The following is a 21,247-nucleotide window of genomic DNA, read 5'->3' as shown; positions in this document are numbered from 1 at the left end:
ACGGCCCAACTGCTCCCTGGGCCGTGAGCCGTCACGATACGGAGGGGCATGCGCCGATGGCGGTAACTTCTGGCGCCTCCACCGCCCCGGCTGTGGTCTATCCACTGCTGGATGCAAGCACGTACGCCGGTGACTTCTGTGACCTCCACCACCCTGGCTGCCATTTCAAAGTCATTTCCAACATCTTTAACATACTCAGAAACACGATTTTTGTCCCTGGGTAGTAAGTGTTATTTTCTAATTGCGTATGCCTCAAAAGTATAGAAAATGGTTCATTCCCCACAAACTTTCGTTTTGTGACCAGGACTTTACGTGAAGGAATGACACAAATGCACACCACGTTTTCTCATTGAAAATGGGTACATTTCAATATATCAATGTCCTGATCACTAAAGCAAAGTTTGTCGGGATATAATAGCCATTTTCTGTACTTTTGAGGTATAAGCAATTAGGAAATAACACTTACTACATAGAAACAAAAATCATGTTACATAGTGTTTTGTTACACAGTAACAAAATCATCACCTTCAGCCGTGATCTAGCCATACCTGAATTAAAACTTAGGGACCCAGGACTCGTACAGATACCGTAAGCGGTGGTCGGGACTCAAACTCAAGTTATCGGGTTCGTAACCACTGCACCGCCGCTCCCCCGACTAACGAAGAAGAATTGATCATGAGAGTACTGCCTTAAATGGTCATGTGACCCGGAGAGACTCACCGATTTGACTTTTCAAGATGGGAGCCAAAAAAAAAGCGACAACTTCAACAATTTTTGCCCGGCTTTGAACGTGCCGCATCAGGTACGATAATGCTGTTTGATGGGGGAACCATTTTAACGAAACGGTTCATCACAAGGAGGGCCTTTGCCGGTGGTCTCCTCTGATGCCGCCCACCCATCTCTCAAGGTACAGAACAGAGAGTGATATTTGAAGGCAGTTGCCCTTCAAATATCGCTTTCGTTTTTTCGCGTTTTCTTTCTTCGTCCGTCACTTTGGTGGTGGCTTTGCACGAACGCATGTGGACCAGGCCAGCGGGTAAATTGTAATCTACCGCGTGATAACAAGTCGGCGTTACTTCCCATGGAAATGGGCAGAAAAATGTCGAAGGAACGTATTCTTCCGGGTGAATTCCTAAGACGTCTTACAATTTGCGCCCCCTATCGCCGATTAAAGACCGACTGGGCCTGGTAGAACGTTCCGTCAGGCATCTCTCGGGGCTGTTAAATACTTGGGCCCCTTATTTATCTATTTATTTATTTCTTAGACCCCATCCAATTAATTTTTGTAATTGATGGAAACCGAACACGATGCTCAATTGTCGTGCCACTTTCAAACTGCGGTGAGAGGGCCCTGTGGGATCCCCATCACGTGCTGGCATTAAGGCATAAAAAATTAATCTGCCTCGAGTCCGCAGACGCTATTACTCGGAGGGGGAGAAAGGGGGAGAAAAATAAAATGAGAGGCATGGACAAAATCCTTCATTAAAATTCACATCTCCCGGGCAGGCACGTGACGCGGATTTCACGTTTAACTCCGCGCTCGTCTCACAAGTTAACGGCCGTGCTTTTTAGATATATATTTTTTATGAACATAAAATAATATTCGCTACTGCGCAGTTGCTTGAACGTTGTGTGGGCGCTTACACGCCACGTCTTCATTGAGACAATGTACACAACTCTAGTGTGCATTCACGAAAGCACAAAGACAAAGATCCCCCGTATAGCCTCAACAGACTTTAGAGGCAAAGTGCTGTTAGCGAGCACCGATTGACGGCCGGCACGGCACACGACGGGACGTGTGGTCAGCAACCCCACGCCCGGTCGCCTTTGTCATCCTCGTGGCGATATTTGACACACCGCACCAGGTACTCATTTGAGGCTCAGGATCGGTTCAGATAATCGCCACAGGTGTTGGTGGCCGTGGTCGGTGGCCGTTGAACTTGGGTCGCCAGGTTCGTAGCGCAGCGTGCTAACTGCTGCACTACTGCTCCCCACATGAATGCACACACACAGGCAAACACATAATACAGGTTTTTTTTTTGTTTAGATCGCGTAAATATATAAATGTGTCGTTAAATACACCACCACCCGTAAGTAGAACATGCTAATTCGTTACTAGTTACTAGCTCTCCAACACACCGGTGTGCTGTACTAGTAACGAATTGGCACGTTCTGCTTACGTGACAAACCTTACTAATTGGCTGTGTCGGGTGGTGGCGGGTTTTAACGACACATTTATATATTTCCGCGATCTAACCCAAAACACCTGTATTATGGCTGATATTGCTGGCGACAACCAACGTGTTAAATCGACACATACATGGACACAATTCTCATTTAGCTGTGTATAGAATGGCCAGGGCAAGGCATAATTTATTAATAACAGTGACTTATTGTTGTTTGCAATGTCCATCGCAGCACACGCGGGTGTGCACAGCACAGCGCGGATCACATAGCGTATCACACATCACACAGAGCTCACAGTGCATCACCCAGAGCACAGCACACAAGGTGCAGGGCACGACGCACAATGCCCAGCGCACAATGTGCAGCGCACAGTACACACGTTGCAAGCACAGCACGCGGTGCAGCGCACAGGACAACGCGCAGGGGACAGCACACGATGTAGGAGAGCATAGCAGGCATCATCACAGTCGCATGACACAGCACACATCACGCGGCACATGTCACAGAGCGCGCAACCCTGGAACTGCAAACGCAATTCCCCTTACGGCCACAGCAAAGCATTCATCTCGCGCTGCCGTTAATTACGAGCGTTGAGGCTGAGCTGCGATTTTTGCCGGCGCCGCGGATTAATCACCTCGGGAGGGTGGAGGGGAGGGGCTACGCCGCATCAACCTCCGGAGCGAGGGACGCTCCCCCCGGCCAGCGGTGCAGCCGAGGAGCCCACCCCCCTCCTCCGCTACCATTTCCCTCGCTTCCGACCAGGTGGCTCAGCGAGCGAGTGAGCGAGCGGCTCGCGATGAAATCGGAAGGTCGCGAGTTCAAATCGTGGGCGTTAACTCGGCACGCCAGGGCTCGCCGGGGATGTCGATGCAACGAGTCGTCCGCTTTGTGGGGAAGCGGTCAGCGGTTGGTCGTCCGATGGACAGACTCGACGCCCGCCATGGGATTGTGGAATTTCCATCACTGGCTCTGCAGGGCCGTTAAGCAGGAGCAGAGCACCCGCTGCCTCAATGGTCATTTGAGCAGAAAACAGCTTTGACTTTATTTATTTTATTTTACAGTAATTTATGAGTGCTGCCCGAGAGTAGCAAAGCCGCTAGTCAGCTGCCCCGGCAAAACTCTCCCATTTACCAGGCAGAGACTCGAACTCAGGCACCCAGGGGTGCTGGCTCAGTGTCTCTTTAAAGCAGTATCAGCATCTCGAGCCACCACGATTTCAGTGGACGGGACATCTGCCTTGGCCACCGAGTCTCATGTGACGCCCACTCAGCGACCAGGAAGGTTGGTGTCTGAAAAGGGATGTGTCTGGCTTTAGAGTCGCTGATCTTATCTCACGCACATTCGAAGCGAGACCAGTTGTAGGAACCAAAGTAGTGGACTTGTCCACCAAATCTTTCCACAACGATAAAGATACCACAATCGTGGAAGGATGCCTAAATCATCCATCGATTAAAAATGGGTGAGGGAATTCATTAGAAGACATGCAGATACATTGGTGTCTCACCAGTATGTACGAAAATTGTTCATCAACATCACTGGTAACGGAATAATTAAAAATGTAAAGGCCAACCAATCAGGCGAGCCAGCCAGATGATTATGACATTGAGAGTCACATGACCGACATTTAAAGCCTTCTAAGGGGCTTATTCCAGCCATGGTTCAGCCAAACGCTAATCTTTCATATTTCATCCGACATCAGTTTAATAAGTGGACACACGTTATTTCCCAACAAGATCGTAGAGACGCTGTACTGTGTCGGAAGCAGCGATAGAAATCTCCACATTCACACGGAGCAGATTGGTCTCTATGTAGGACGACCATCGCTTGTACGCTTCCCACAAAGCGGTGCCTATTTTATCTACCCCATGAAGACGATGGGCCGAGTCGACACCCAAGATCTCGCTTTCCTCTCGTGGCGAGGCTAGATGCTCGAACCGCAGCGCCACGTTGCATCGGTAAACGGCTTCTTTGGAGGATCTCGACATCTTCCGCCGAGGACGCTCCTCATCAAAACGCGGTAGGAGTGGTAACGTGCGCCACTGTACCGTAAGGCCACGGCAGGTCCCCGAGGTGAAGAAACAAAATAAACGAGAGGCCCTTTACGGGACAGAGCTGGATTGCGTTTTAATGAAAAAAAAACTCGTGGCACTGTTGGTTTATTCCAGCGGTCAGCGAAAAATTCCTAATTGCTCATGGGCGATGCATGCGCCCGCGACATCCGCGGACGTGGATGCCACGGGAGAAAGAGAAACGGGTCGAGAGATCACACGGAGTGTGAGAACGAATGGAGGGAGGAGTTTGTAACCGCGCCGTTTGATGGTATCCGAGGCTGCCAATGGGATTCCATGCTGCACCTCGCGCTAAAGTGGTGTGCCTCTGGGCAACAATCGACGGATTGGAGGGAGGAATCGCACACTTCACTGAAATGCGTCGAAGCATGCACAAGTGCAAGTGCATGTTTCGACACGCAGAAACTAAATAAGTAGTGGAAATTCCACATCCCCATGGCAGTGAGCAGTCTTTCAATAGGATAACTACTGATGACTTCCCACAAAATAGCTCTCGTTTTAATGGCGTCAGAGGGAGGATAATATTGATGACGATGGATGATGATGTTTGATGGATGGATGGTGATTATGGGTTGGATGATGTTGATGGATGATGGATGGATGATGATGTTTGATGGATAGATGGTGATTACGGGTTGGATGATGTTGATGGATGATGCCGAGAGATGATTGATGATGGATGAAAGATGATGGCTGACACTAATAGATGACTTTTGATGGATGATGATGTATTATATTTATAGGTGGACGCAGATTATTGATGATGGATGACAATGATGGACGATGAGACAATTGAAGATGATGTACGATAATCATGACGATCTCTGACCCGGTGGAAACCCTGACATGGGTTTGAACTCATGTCCTTCTGAGTAAATGAGTGGTGTGCACGGCCGATGAATGTCTTCTTTTAATGATGCATGACAATAATGATGACAATCGAAAGGCCTGGGTGCAATCTCTCACGTCAGTCCGAGTACAAAAAAACCCGCCACCCAACCAACGCATTAATCGATGATAAAGTGCGTGGCGTTAACATGAAAAAAAATTGCAGGCCCGTGGACCTTCTTCAATAGCTTCCAGGCCTGTCTCGAGAACACACCCACGGTACACAGCAGCAGCAGCAGCGCCACGCGTGGAGAGAGAGAAAGAGAGAGCGGGAGAGCGCCAAGCCACCGTACTCCTCAACGAATGTTCCCACTCGCCGAGCCAAGCGAGCGAGACGCGAGACTCATTACGCGCATCGAGCCTCGCGTGTCAGGCCCGCGGCGAGACCGGCGAGACCGGCGCCAACGTCCAGCGCGGTAGTTGACGCCAAAAAAATATATATCGGGTTCGCGCCTGCCCACGCCCGCGCGCAAACGGCTTGATCGAGCGTTCCCAAATTGCCTCAGAAGATCAAAAATAATGCACCGAGGGGGAGGTGTTTTTTTTTCTTTTCTTTCTAGCGCCTGCCAACGCCTCCAGGCCATTTAGGCTCAAACGGGGGTGGGAGCCGTGGGGCGGAATGCGCGCGCTGGGGCGATCGGTCGAACCGTGGCCGGTTGCGTTGGTCCATGAGCCCAAGGGGGTTGCGTTGGTCCCACCTAGAGTGGCGACTGCTGCCAGTGCCCGCCACAGGCTGTGTCCATCACCAGCAGAGTCCATTGCAGACGGCTCAGCGTAGCTTCTCTCGGTGTTATAGCCACATCTCGTATTTATTTTCATATTCTGCAGATGTTTCTTAACATATTGAGGTTTCCACCCAATAATATGTTTCATCAAAACCTATTGGAGGATATTTGTTTTCAATAAACAGCTACCACAGGGACCTTGCTATCGGACGCATTCGTGGTGGAGCCTTAAAAATGCTTCAAGAAAATAATCGCGAGTATTTGCCACTCTGGCTCGTACCGACTCGCCAGTGACAGACATAGATAGACAAACAGACTCACCAACTGGACATCTGTTTGCCCCGCACTGGACATCTGTGAAAAAGGAGCTTTAGCGCTCATTGGATTCCTCCAGTATAAATAAATATTCTGATTCCGCCAGATTCACCAGAGGCACACGCGTGGGATGGAGGATTGCCATGGACTGGGCTGCCGGTGCGCGCCGATCCTCTCGGCAAGACTCTCACCGAACGAGTGAAATGCGAGGCGACTGCCAAGGCTTCACTCTCGGTTTTGTCACGGGTGGGGCCCCAGCCCCAAAGGGGCCCCCAGCGACGAGCACGTCGGCGTCACTTCTCCCTCTCGCTGTAGGGTGCCGCCGAGTTGGGCAGTCGTCCCGCAGTGACGCGGCGGGAAGGGCGAGAGGCCCCCGTTTAGCTGATACGAAAATTTGTTTTCACGATGCGAAAAGGTTTCGGACGCGACACGTGAGCTAGTCACCTGGTGAACAATGGACAGAAAGTCCAGGCCGTATAGCCTGGAACAGACGTTTGGGGGCAAGTGCTGTTTGCGAGCACCTCTGAAGGCCGGCATGGCACACGAGGGGATCGGGGTTAGACAGCACCATGCCTGACCGCCTTTGTCTCCCCAGTGGCAATGTTCACACATGGCACAAGGTACTCGTTTGAGGCTGAGTTGACCTCGGGGAGGCCCAGGACCGACTCAGATAATCGTCACCGGTGGTGTTGGTGGCCGTGAGTGGCAATCGAACTCGGGTGGCCGGATTCGTAGCGCAGCGTAGCGCCAACCGTTGTACTACCGCTCCCCACAATGGAAGGACACACACACATGGGCACCACGTGATGGGACAGCGAACTGGACAGCAAACACTGGACAGGATCGCAGAGTTCAGGTTAAATGGTGACGTCTGCGTGCCTCAGCGCACTGGACTTGCAATCCAGAGGTCGCCGGTTGGATTCCACCTTCCGGCTGCCTCTGTCCACCCCACAGCACAGGACGGGTACGCGAGAGCGAAGTCGCTGGACAGGTTCGTGCACGGTGGGGTAAAGTGTTGAGTACTTCCCACCTCTTTCAAGACGTTTGGCCACCATGGACTATTCGGCCAAAAAAAAACGAAACAAAGGGGGTGCTCTAGAGCTCCGTCGAGTGGGCGACCCCCTTTCCTCCAACAGTGGCGTGCGCGAGCAATTGCAGGCCTGCGCCTTTACCATATTTAGTTTTTTTTTACAAATTGTATGCCTGTGCCATGTGGCTGTCAGTCAGAGGTACGGATGAGACGCTCCACGGCAGGCTCGACAATTGGACAGTCTAGTTTAAAACCGGACAATGCCCCCCCCCCCCCTCCATGCCATGCCAAGGGGGCACTTAAGAGTTATTTGATTGGGCCCCAACATGAAGACGTTGCGCATTAAAGCTTCATAACCACGTCATGGCAGCGGCCGCCGTGATTGATGGCCGCGTTCATGCGCTCCGACAATGCGGGCCGAATAGGCTCTCGGTCGTCACATTCGGGTTTTAAGATTACAATTTATTTATTTATTATCTGCCCACGTGGTGTGAACCCCCCCCCGCCTCCATATTTATTTCGCTGCGCTCGCAGCGCACGGGAGGGAGCTTTATTTATTGATTCGGTGGCGGGAAGAGTGCGAGATGGCAGCAGCAGCAGCAGCCCTCGGGCCGCTGAGTGCATCACCCACCCACCCCCCACCAACCCACCACCACTACCCACCCCCACCACCTTGTTCATGTTAATTTTCGTCTGCCGGCCGAGAGAACGGTCTCGTTCCGTAGCCGCTCCACGCCGGAGCCAACCCCGCCCCCTGCCCTCTGCACCATCGGCAGAACGCATCGCTCGACATTTATTGCCAAACCGCCGCCGTCGCCGCAGGATACGTGCGTGCCTTATTAAGAAGAAGAAGAAAAAAACAAGACTGGAAAAAAAACATGTTTTAGTTCTCGTCTCGTTGACACAGGGCTGCGTTGTATATTTGGGAGCTGTCCGAGCGGAGTGCTGAGCTGCGTAAATTCATGCGGAAAGAAAAGTTTTAGGGCTGCGGTTCTTAAACTGTTAGTCGTGCCCACATTAGAGGGGGCAAAAGCCTTTCACTGGATCGGGGGGGGGGGGGAGAGAGTGGCGCAGGCTACAGCATGGATACCGTGCAGGCGAATTCTTTTTTATTTTCGTCGGGAAAGTCAGCGCCGCACTGCAGTGACAAGACTAATACACGGCACGAAACGAATGCCTTACAAATCACCACGCGTGGACTAGAGGCGTGCGAACGTGGCGTGATCTGTCTGCCTTCGTGATATGAGTTGTGTTTTTCAGGCTGATAGCAGGGGGGCGGGGGGGATAGGGAGCAGCGTACGGTTGTATATTAAACTTCTTTCGCACCGTACGTAGCCCTACCGTGCTAATCGGAGGTGTGGGGGAAGAACAACCTTAACACAAAAAGCAGTTCTGAAGAAATGAGCTTTCAATCTAGATTTAAAAGTGCATAGCTCCAGTGACTTTCTAATATCAGAATGCTGAGAACCACTGCTTTCAAAGTGACCGTCAGGAGCGTCTGTCGGGAATTTCCATATTTCACGGCGGTCACCTCACAAGGGGGGGGGGGGGGGGGGGGCGGTGACTGGCGCCCCACGAGGCTCGCCGACATTGGGCCACAACCTTGGCCAGTGCTGGGCCCCACGTCAGGCCCGACGGTTTCCCACCGCGCTGCAGTGACCGAGGAGATGTGCGTGTAGGGGGTCTGCGAATCTACGGCTTCGTGTTTTATGAAGTCGGCGTGCCGCGGACGTCGCATAAAAAAATTCAAACGGTCTGGTTTATTTTTGTAAATCACGTTTTGTTATCTTTTCCCAATGGGTCGCATTCTCTCGATCGCACTATTTTGGTGTCTTGTCGCAGGATGAAGAATCGCTCTTGGATCTCTCGCAGACCAGTGCTGGCCCGTTTGCCTTAAGAGAACGTGTCCGCAGAAGTAATTTGTCAGAACTACCCCTGAGGTCCCCATTAAATGACTTCCTGGTAGACACACACTGGGGGTCACCACTCACCCACCTGCCCTGCTGCAGAGAGTAATGTTCATTGCGTGACAGTCACACAACATAATTTGTAATTCTCCAAAAATGAGTTGATTGTGGTTAATTTTCTAATTTGCCACATTTGAACCATGACGCCGGCACACAATGGCCTCCTACTCTTGCGAATGACGCTCGTGGGATCTTTAATATCCACTGTGAAGCGGATGGCACTAATTGTTTACAATTAATAAACAACCGCCAAATTATTAGCCAGGGCGGCCACCCGGTTCCAACCGTGAACCTCTGCAGCGAGCTGCGAACGCATTTCACTGGTCTCAAGAGGACGTCATCATGATGGAACTGGTGCCACGGAGGAGTGAGACCTCGCCGGGCTGCGGCCCGGCTTAAACAAGGAGTGTTATTGATCGATGCGCTGACGCAAGCCCATAAAGAATTCCCTTCCTTCAGGAGTTGAAAACGAATTTCTCTAGAACTGATTTTCGTGTTTGGTTTGTTGTCCTTTTCCCGCACATCCGATTAACACCGTTGGCTACGTATGGCGCGACGGAAGTTCGACATACATAAATACGTATTGCTTCTATTAAGCCCTTTTGGTAGCATCACCCAATCTGCGATCGCCGATGTCAACGTCTCAAGACTTGCAGCTCAAGTTGCGGGCCGACAAGCTGTTCGCCATATCGGCAGAAGGCAGTAAGAAATACGGCGCTCCCCTCTAGCCAATCCGTTGAAAATTGGTCCCCCATGGACAGAATGCACACCTCATGGCACCCTCTATATTCTTGAAGACACAGCAACTGGCATCGCTGTGAAAAAATTTCAACAACATAAAAACGGCCCTCCACGTTCAAACAACGAATTTGCCCTGCAGGTTCCAATGACTGTATTCTACGTTAATGGACAAACAGGTCAAGTTATTTTGTTAAATTTTCACGGCAAGAAAAAATATATTGTTTCGTGTTCTTCGGGGCCTTGGATTGATCGCGCGCTGTACACAAAAAAGCACACGGATAATTTTGTTTTGCAATAAATAACCCAGAAAACAAATAACCAGAGCATCCTCAAGCATCTGAAAATAAGGGGTGCAGTTCTGTCCAACTCCTTTACTGAACATGGCCACAGGGGTGATTGTGGAGGAAAGCCGAGGTTCGCCACCGTTTTTTTCGTTGTTGCTATCGAAGACCATGACGAGGTGAATAAACTAGATTTGAAGCTTTCGTGACTGCAGGAATTCATACTCTTTGGTTCTTTCGCTAAAGTTACGTAGGTATAAAATAAAATAAATCACGACGTTTCGATTGCAACACAAGCAATCATCATCAGGTGGGAAAACCACAGCAAAACATTTTTTTTTAGCTCCCACTTCAGCAAAAAAACATTTTCTTGCTGTGGTTTTCCCACCTGATGACGGTTGCTTGTGTTGCAATCGAAACGTCGTGATTTATTTTATTTTATACCCACGTGACTTTACCGAAAGAACCAAAGAGTATGAGGTTAATAACAACAATTATTATTATTTACAGCCCCTTCTGAAGGTTGTTTAGCGCATTGCGCTATAAACCCGGCGATCCCGACTTCAATTCTCAGCCCGTCGTTATGTCAGTGGTTGGGTGGTGTCTGGAGCGGTCCAGCCTCCCGTCTCCTTCCCCAACCAGCACCGTGATGTTTGGTGAGACAACCCCCGTGATCTACGCGGCATGGGAAGGACTGAACACAGCACTGTCAGTCATTCATCGTCGTCGTCCTCATCATCAATCAATAAATGCTCATCTATCCACTGCCGAATGCTCTCATCATCATGCTTCTCTCTCTCTCTCGCTTGATCTATGAAGAGAGATGCAGCGGTCCCATTCGGCTTGTGCACACGAACTGCTCAGCTATATTCCCAAATGGATTCGTCCCTCATCTTGTGACACGAAGCCGATAGCGGCAATAAAAATCAATTAATTGGGGGGGGGGGGGAAGGGGTGCAGGGGGAAGACACGAAGGAACAGGAGAACGAGGCTTTGTTCGTGCCATATTTTAAACAGATGTGATAATGTGGGTGTCTGGTAGTGTAATGGCGCCGGTTTAATGCCCAGGGCCAACGATTACCATGGATACCTCCTGGATGGTCTCTCGGGTGCCCAAATAACAAGGACAAAGATTCCCCGTATAGCCTCAGCAGGCTTTGTTGGGGCAAGTGCTTGTTAGTGCGCGCGCACACACACGCAGCAAGCACCACCACCACCACCTGTGCGATTAGTGGGGCGCATGAAACAAAAATTCAAGGAATGTATCAAAAGGCACGATTTGGTTGTGAAGAGTACCAGCGGGGTCGTTGTCATTTAGGTTGATTGGACAGCTGTACGACGTCCCTTCATCATCATCATCAGCTGCGATCAATTAATCAATCGCCGGGATGAGTCTCCTCAAGTCTCCGCCATCGTCTCAAACGTTTTTGTTGCGATGCTGCAATCAGCCGCATGCAGCGAAACCTCCCCCCCCCCAAATCCCCTCCAATGTCCACCGCTCACCTTCGCCTCCCCCAGTTATAAGACGACTCTCGCGATGTGAAATCGACGACCGTGAGTCGCCGGTCGCCACCACCCTAACACGTGGCTGGTTCCGTTTCAAAAGGCGACGGCCGCGAACTCAGACGGGGATGTTTTGCCGTCGTGCGGCAAAACATCCCCGTCGTTTGGGGGACATCCATTTGAGTCGGTCCGCAGAAATCTGCCAAAACTTGACACCCCCCCCTCTCTCCGTGTAGGCACGCGGACCTTTTAACCGCCCCCCACCCAACTTGCGTACGTACGCCTGACGCACCCCCCTCCAGAATCCTATAGAACGGCCGACATTGAATCCACGCAGAAACGATCAAGGATGAATAATATGAACGTGTTGAAGCAATCAGACAGTCCACCGCCGGACCATCTAACTCATTTGAAGGCCAATGTAGACAAATTATTATCGAGGCTTCACCCCCCCACCCACCCCCGTTTCCTATGCGTACAATGTCAGTAGACCCCCCCCCCCCCATACGCATGCTACGCATTTGAGTTACCCCCCTCCATGTGTAGGCACTAAATACAGTGAGGGAAAAAAGTATTTGATCCCCTGCTGATTTTGTACGTTTGCCCAGTGACAAAGAAATGATCAGTCTATCATTTTAATGGTAGGTTTATTTGAACAGTGACAGAGAATAACAACAACAAAAATCCAGAAAAACGCATGTATAAAATGTTATAAATTGATTTGCATTTTAATGAGGGAAATAACATCTTTGACATGCGTTTTTTCTGGATTTTCTTGTTGTTATTCTGTTTCTCACTGTTCAAATAAACCTACCATTAAAATTATAGACTGATCATTTCTTTGTCAGTGGGCAAACGTACAAAATCATCAGGAGATTAAATCCTTTTTTCCCTCACTGTAGATGGCCCCTTTCCTTGCGAGTACCGTGACCGGGGTTCGCTCTCAACGAGCCCCCCACCCCCACTCCTCCCTCCCTCGCCCTATCGACTGAATTGCAATGAAATCGACAGCGGGATCGACCAAACGTTGGCTATTTAATTTAACGATCACGACGTTGGTTGATACAGCGCCTCTGTTGCAGGGTTGGTCCCAGATGTCTTGTGACCCCCCCCCCCCCAATTAACTCCTAATTGTTTTCCTTTTGCTTATTCATTTCCATTTAAAATAAACCTTACTTAAAAATTATTACGTTTGAGATAATTCAATGGGGGGGGGGGGGGGGGTCACAAGACATCTGGACCACTCTGTACAATGTACTGCTGGATGAGGGCCTATACCCATGCCGCGTCGGCCACGTGGGTTGTTTGACCACACTTCACGGTGGTCAGTGTGGATTGGTGAAGGGGGGGGGATGCAACTCAGGTCACAGGGTTCATAGGGCAGTGCACTGGCTCCTACGCAATCGCTCTTAAATGTAGGTGCTCAAGTCAAGTTAGGTTGATTCGGTGTAGCCAGTTTGGAACGTAAGAGAGCAGGGGTGAGTCTAATTAGCACGAGTGACCTCGCCCACCGCAGTGACACAAAATAAAGTGCAGTAACGGCAATTGAACAAATAGAAATCAGGACAAAAGCAACTATGGTGCGAGGTATGAGATCACTCTGTCTGCGAGCCCCCGGGGTTCAGCCGTCCGTGATTCAAACCGGCTTCTAAAGTGAAGCCCATCGATGGCTTCTTTCCAGTCATCAAATGACTACGCACGAAGCAAGCCAATCGCATAAAATAAATTCGTCGAGGCGATAAATAATAAAAATTGACAAATACGCATTCATATCCGTCCCGGCAAAACCAATTCTTTGTACTAATTGCTTACAGAGGCCCATCGGCTCCACGGCCTTCTGGGAGGGCACAATTTAAGAAGCATTCATTCAGCAAAATCGCTGAACTGGTTTCGATCCGCAGTGTCTCATCAGTAGGGCCAGGTTGCTCCTATCAATGCCGGTGAACTGCCAGGTATTATAGGCAAAGACTGGATTTCAGATGTGGGTCCTAGTTTGACGCACAATTATATATTCCACAACACAAAATAATGACTAGCGTCGTTATAATTATGGAGAGCATGCACAATTAACTAGATCTGGAGGCACAATATCTCCTTCGTAAATCTGTGTAAAAAAAAAACGTTTATATTTTGTGTGGAGGGAGAGACATGGGAATGAGGATAATTGTCTGCTTATGTTTCATCACATACATTCCATTTGCTCGAAATTTAAAATTCTAAATGTATTTGGCCCGCAGCTGAAGGGTTCTTTATTCAGGGCATATGAAAGGAGAATGCATTGGATATTGAGGGGACTTTTCATAAGTTGTCACGGGACTGTATTCTTCAGGGACCTTCTCTGATACAAAGGGGGTGCGCGCTGCTAGCTGCGAGCGTTTCGAGTGAGTTGTTCTTCTTCTTCATCATCATCATCACATGACTCCCAACATTTTATTACACACTCGGCGACGCAATCGCGAGACGGGCGCAGACGAGGGCTGCGAGACTGCGACTACGTCGTGCCCTCTAGCCCGAGAGGCATCACACCATCTAGCCCGAGAGGCATCACACCATCGAGCCCGAGAGGCATCACACCATCGAGCCCGAGAGGCATCACATCATCTATCCCGAGAGGCATCACACCATCTAGCCCGAGAGGCATCACACCATCGAGCCCATCACAGCCTCTAACCCCTCAGCACCCACCCTTGTTTCCACCACCCCATCTAGCCCATCACCCCATCTAGCCCATCACGTACTCTACCCCATCTAGCCCATCCCATCACACCCTCTAGACCATCACTCCCTAGCCCGAGAGGCATTACACCCAGGATCGAACCGATCACGTCCTCTATCCCGCTAGACATTACACACACAAACCACTAACCCAAAATTTGTGATTAATCAAAGATCCCCCGTATAGCATTTCAAAGGCTGTTGGAGCAAGTGCGGTTAGCGAGCACCTATGACTGCTGGAACGGTACACGAGTGGGTGGGTGACCAACACCACGCCCGACCGCCTTTGTCCTCCCCCCTCCCCCCCCACTTGAGGCTGAGTCGACCTGGCGGCGGGGGGAGGGGGGGAGGCCCAGGGCCGGTTCATATAATCGTCACTGGTGTCGGCCCCGAACGGCAATCGAATTCGGATCGCCGGGTTCGTAGCGCAGCGCGCTAACCGCGACACCACCCCGCTCCCCCGTGACTCATCGCGGACACGCAAACGTGCACCACTTCGTGCCGTGCGTGTGTGCAGCACCTCCGCGTAGCGGGATGCGTTCTCCCCACGCATGCATTCTTCTTACAGCATCCATATACATCTCCCGAACACCAGACATCGCGTTAAGTTAACCCTCCCGGTGCCATTAAAGCCATCGCCTCCCTCTCTGTCCGTTTGCACAGCGAACGATGAACGTCACGAGCGACGCGTGCGCTAAATAAACAATTGCCGCGGTGCTTCGGGATGCTTCTGTGCGATGAAACAATGAGGCGATGCACCCGTCACGTAGCGCAGAGGTTACATAAACACCCACACACAAGGACAGAGGCACCCAGATAATATAGAGTCTTGGATTCTCTAAGCGCGGTCGTCTTTGTCTCCCTATTGTTTACGTGTTTTTTTATTATTTCCCGACACCGAACCGGGTGCTCTGTGCGAGACGGTCTGAATGGACCCACGATTTAGCACAGATTCAGAAAATCCCAATCGCGCCCACTGATGTTAGCCGTGGCCGGGAATGCAGCGCGGTGCGCGCGAATCACCCACTCCACACACACACAGCAGCACACAATCAGCCATGGTCAATCAACTGCTGGATGAAGGCCTCCGCAAGCCGTCGCCATCTCTCACGGTCTTGCGATTCAACTATAATAAGGAATTATCTTTAACGAGTTTAAACATGCATTACCTTTGATTTTTTTTATTTTTACATCTGCACGTGTATGTATGAACACCAGGCATCACCCCAACGCAAATAACAATCGACTGCCAGGGGTGTGCGTTTGTGCTTTGTGTTACAAAAACCAGCGCGGGCAGAGAGAGAGAGAGCGCGCAGGACCCGATGGTTTCCGCTGCCTTGGAGACAGAGAAACGAGGTAAGGAATGGATACGACGAGGGGGGAGGAGGCAGATGAATGAATTCCTTACCGCTCGCTCCATGAGCTCCGAGGACGGCAACGCAGCCCAACAGAAGCAGCAGCAGCAGAGTGGTCAGGCTGCCATAGCCCCTCGACGGCATCGCGGATTTTGCACAGTGGAGCGCGGCGAGATGAGAGAGGAAGATGACCGAAGGCACCACCACCACCCTCCTCCTCCTCTGCCTGCCCTGCGCTGTGTGCTCGAACGCTGCTGCTGCTGCGGTGGTGGGTTGGTGGTCTGTGTGCGGCTCTCGGTGCGTGCGTTGTCTGTACGTGTCTGTGCGCGCGTGTGTCGCTACAGCATAATTCGCTGTTCTGATACCCAAGAGATTTTTTTAAAATCTGCAAATGGGAGAAAAAAAATCCTCGCGAGAGATTTGATTGTGTACGATCGAGAATTTGTACGTGTGTCTAGATAATGAATGAATGAAACACGACGGTAGTGGGTTTTTTGCGTTTAATCAACGCTTACAAAAATGTTGTAATTGTGTCCGATGTTTATTTAAACAATTATGGTGTTCAAAAATAAATAAGCTCACAATTCTAATAAGGAAACACGCGCGCGCGCGACAATAGCCGGACTGATCGCCCAAACGGCTGGATGTGAATAAATGAAGGCTCTTCTGGAACTGATTTAGCCGATATTTCGCTCGTGCGCTTCCCGAGAAAGGCAGCGTGAAGCTCCCACTGCTTGTACAGCAGGCAAGCGACTACGGCAGCATCATCATCAGCAGCAGCAGCGTTGCTCGCTTGCTGAAGCTCCATTGGCTGGGCGCCGCGCGGGAACGCGGGTTCATCCCATCGCTCCACATTCAAATGAAAGCCAGACATCCGGTGATACTACTGCTGCCGCTGTTGTTTGCGTTGGCGGTGGTGCAAAGGCACAAATATCAACAACGCAACTCGACACATTGGCCAACAACACTTATGTGGCCTTCAACGGCAAAAATAATAATTACTAGGTAACGTTTCTAACAATGGTTCCTCTTCATAACACACATTCAAATGAGCTCATCTCATCCGGAGATTCACTCTCATTTGTAACAGGTGATTGGCGTTTTTTGAAAATGGGGGCGCGGGGGGGGGTTAGAGTTCTAACTGTGCTGGTTTTTCCCAGAATCCATTCGACACCAAGTGGTGGTGATACCATCACGGCGCTTAAACAAGGCTAGCTACACTTTGAGGCTAACGCGTGAAGTGTGGAAGGCTCGTATGTATGCTGAACTTCTTTCGCACAGTACGTAGCCAACCGTGTGAATCGAAGGTGCGGTCACGACACAGACCCCAGGTGCATGTGGGCTGAGATGATTGACAGTTGCACCGCCTGTGTTCCTCATTGTGCCAAATTGTTGCGTTATATTCACCCGGCGCTCCGCTCATTGTTCTGAGCGTTGCTCCTCCGCCCAGGAGCGGTCCTTCACGCCCCTCCTCCACAGAGGCCGATCTTGAAACCGCCGGTACCAGTAATCGGCAAGTCCACTCAGCTCCACGTCCTCCATCTCCTTCCTTTCCAGCCCGTCCCGTGCCAGTTTAGCCCCATATATTCAGCCAAATAGAAACACAGACCCCCCCCCCCTCCCGTATAGCCTTTAAAAGACTGTTGGGGCAAGTGTTGTTAGCCAACACATACTCTGGAGCCATACGCTGAACCCTGCACGTTACTTGCCGATGTGAGCGGGGAGCAGTCACCACAAGGGGTTGCAGCTGTAACATAATAATAATAATAACAACAACACAAGCGCATACCCATAGCTGCTATCGCAGCCAACGCCAATGTGAATGGGTACTTCACGCGGCCTCAAGGCGCACCTGGCCTGGCACGGGCGCCATGGTGACTGGGTGACACTTAGAGGCGAATGGCGGTTATTGGTATGGCATGGGACAACCTCGGGCTTTAGGGGTCCCTGTGTCGGCGACGGAGGGGCAGGCGGAATGTGGGAGATATGTCAACTCTCTCACTATGTAAATGCTAAGACCGCAATCCCCCCCCACACCAAGTCACTGCAAGCTGGAGTCCTTGACTATGTGTTTTCCTGATGTACCCGGTTTAATGTTGACCGAATACGTGGCGATCTGCAGCAGAAGGATGGAAACGGCCGCGCACCAAGACCTTGGGAACGAGCGCTTCTCGCTAGGAGTCATTTAAAAAGTTTATTAACATTTTTTGATTTGAAGCTTTTGTGACTGCAGGGATTCATATTCTTGGTTCTTTCGGTAAAGTCACGTAGAAGGGAAACAATAAAATAATACAAATATAAAACAATAAAATTCTCACGACGTTTCGACTGCAACACAAGCAATCATCATCAGGTGTGAAAACCACAGCAAGAACATTTGAAGAAAGTGGCGGTTTTTTTCTTTTTTTAACGTTAGTACTTGGTGGCAAAACCCTTGTTGGCAATCACAGAGGTCAGACGTTTCTTGTAGTTGGCCACCAGGTTTGCACACATCTCAGGAGGGATTTTGTCCCGCTCCTCTTTGCAGATTTTCTTCAAGTCATTAAGGTTTCGAGGCTGACGTTTGGCAACTCGAACCTTCAGCTCCTTCTACAGATTTTCTATGGGATTAAGGTCTGGAGACTGGCTAGGCCAATCCAGCACCTTAATGTGCTTCTTCTTGAGCCACTCCTTTGTTGCCTTGGCCGTGTGTTTTGGGTCATTGTCATGCTGGAATACCCATCCACGATCCATTTTCAATGCCCTGGTTGAGGGAAGGAGGTTCTCACCCAAGATTTGACGGTACATGGCCCCGTCCTGTCCTCTCAGCAGAAAAACACCCCCAAAGCATAATGTTTCCACCTCCATGTTTGACGGTGGGGATGGTGTTCTTGGGGTCATAGGCAGCATTCCTCCTCCAAACACGGCGAGTTGAGTTGATGCCAAAGAGCTCCATTTTGGTCTCATCTGACCACAACACTTTCACCCCAGTTGTCCTCTGCATCATTCAGATGTTCATTGGCAAACTTCAGACGGGCATGTATATGTGCTTTCTTGAGCAGAGGGACCTTGCGGGCGCTGCAGGATTTTAGTCCTTCACGGCGTAGTGTGTTACCAATTGTTTTCTTCGTGACTATGGTCCCAGCTGCCTTGAGATCATTGACAAGATCCTCCCGTGTAGTTCTGGGCTGATTCCTCACCGTTCACATGATCATTGCAATTCTACGAGGTGAGATCTTGCATGGAGCCCCAGGCCGAGGGAGATTGACAGTTCTTTTGTGTTTCTTCCATTTGCGAATAATCGCACCAACTGTTGTCACCTTCTCACCAAGCTGCTTGGCAATGGTCTTGTAGCCCATTCCAGCCTTGTGTAGGTCTACTATCTTGTCCCTGACATCCTTGGATAGCTCTTTGGTCTTGGCCATGGTGGAGAGTTTGGAATCTGATTGCTTCTGTGGACAGGTGTTTTTTATACAGGTAACAAGCTGAGATTAGGAGCACTCCCTTTAAGAGTGTGCTCCTAATCTCAGCTCGTTACCTGTATAAAAGACACCTGGGAGCCAGAAATCTATCTAATTGAGAGGGGGTCAAATACTTATTTCCCTCATTAAAATGCAAATCAATTTATAACATTTTTTGACATGCGTTTTTTTGGATTTTGTTGTTATTCTGTCTCTCACTGTTCAAATAAACCTACCATTAAAATTATAGACTGATAATTTCTTTGTCAGTGGGCAAACGTACAAAATCAGCAGGTGATCAAACGCTTTTTTCCCTCACTGTATATACAGTATTCTAATGCAAGGATGAGAACCTAAATGATATGAATTGCTTCCATGTATTTATTAAAATGTTTTAATTGAAATAGAACAATCAAACATATAACAATTGTTAAATTAAATAAATAAAGTAATAATACAAAAATAAAACAATTCCAATGAGAAAGTAAGAGGACTTTTCAAATCGCAGCCTTTGCGATCTGCTAATCGCGTTGTTTCAAATTGCGATTTCCATTTGAAATCGCTTAATCGTTCAGTCCTAATTGGAGACCCGCCAGAGGGCATGCCCGTCGAGTTCGCGGCCAGGCCCGGTGGCAAATTGAGAGGGTCGCGCGGGTCGAGCCCCCCCGAAGGAGTTGCTCGCGGAGACCCGCGATGATGGCACACGAGGGGCCTGCCGGTGGCCGGGGCTGCCCCGGGGCAGGCCATCGCCGTGCCAGCAAGGCCCCAGGTGGAGTTGGCCCACCAATTCCCCCACCCCGCTCGCGGAGACTTCGCGTCGCCTGGCACTGCGAAGTCCGGCACAGCACACCAGGGGGTGCACGTACACACGCATTTCCACATGCCACCACGGCGCTTGTGCCAGGTTAGGTGCACTTTGAGGCCACATTAAGTGTCGAAGGCTCGCTGGCAGGAGGTCATACACACGTACAAAGACTTTAACAGACTGTTGGGCAAGTGCTGTTTGCGAGCACCTATAAAGGCCGACATGGCACGCGAAGGTGTGGGTGGCCAGCTCCATGCCCCGCCGCCTTTGTCTTCCCAGTAGTGATGTTTGCACCCCGCACCAGGTACTCATTTGAGGCTGAGTCGACCTAGGGGAGGATCCCGTTGAGATCAACAACAGCCGCCCTTCGCCACTAAGGGGAGGTGATGTCACCACGGCGCTTGTGCCAGGCCACGTGCACTCCGTGGCCACTCGAAGTGTCGAAAGCTCACCGACTGCAGGTCACGGGACAGATCCAGGTGCCACGGGTTCAATGAGATGACTGGCAGATGCACCAGCTGTGTTCCCTGCTGTGCCAACTTGCTACATTTTAGTCGCCCGGCGCACCGCGCGTTGTTGTGAGCTTCGCTGCTCTGCCCTACGCTGTTGTTGCGAGAGCGACTGCCTCCAACTGCCCACACATACAAAACAAAGACCCCATATAGCACTTAACACACTGTTGGGGCAAGTTCTGTTTGCGAGCACCTATGAAGGCCGGAAATGCAACACGAGGGGGTGGGTGGCCAACACCAATCCCCGGCCGCCTTTGTCTCCCCCAGCGGCGATGCTTACACACCCCACCGGGTGCTCATTTGGGGCAGAGTCAACCGGTGTTGGCCGTGAGCGGGAATCGAACTCGGTTGGCCTGGGCTTAGCAGCGCAAGCTCCTCAAAGACTCAACGACCCCCTCTCCCGGATAGCCTCACGAGACTGTCAGGGCAAGCGAACTTTCCCTGACCGCTCCCCACACGTACATACTTACGACGCACACACAAACATCATTGCATGCCAGAGAGCAAAAACATGTTTTCAAACTCTCTCGAGCCTCAGGGCGGTTGGCGAGGCAAGGCGTGTGTGCGTGTGTACGGGCGCGGAGCGGTGGTGCAGCGGTTAGCGCGCTGCGCTTCGATACCCGGCCACCCGAGTTCGATTCCCGCCCACGGGCACCAACGCCAAGCGATGATAATTATCTGAACCGGTCGTGGGCCTCCCCTAGGTAGACTCGG

General features: G+C 50.6%; 1 protein-coding gene across 2 annotated transcripts in view; it reads right to left on the bottom strand.

Moving 5' to 3' along the window:
* Positions 1-16,590, bottom strand: part of SEZ6 (seizure related 6 homolog) — an 82,738-nt gene extending 66,148 nt beyond the window's left edge. Inside the window, exon 1 of one of the 2 annotated variants that reach the window (XM_032947317.2) lies at positions 15,830-16,590. In XM_032947317.2, coding sequence (XP_032803208.1) covers positions 15,830-15,920 — 91 coding nt within the window. In that variant the 5' untranslated portion in view covers positions 15,921-16,590. The remainder of the gene's footprint in view (positions 1-15,829) is intronic. The other variant, XM_032947318.2, reaches the window with a different exon arrangement.
* Between the last annotated feature and the right edge of the window lie 4,657 nt (positions 16,591-21,247).

The sequence above is a fragment of the Petromyzon marinus genome, chromosome 5, assembly GCF_048934315.1.
Source record: "Petromyzon marinus isolate PM22_M1 ecotype Great Lakes invasive population chromosome 5, UKy_Petmar_22M1.pri1.0, whole genome shotgun sequence".
Lineage (NCBI taxonomy): Eukaryota > Metazoa > Chordata > Hyperoartia > Petromyzontiformes > Petromyzontidae > Petromyzon > Petromyzon marinus.
Note: the sequence above shows the minus strand (reverse complement) of the source record. Positions and strands in the feature narration are given on the sequence as shown.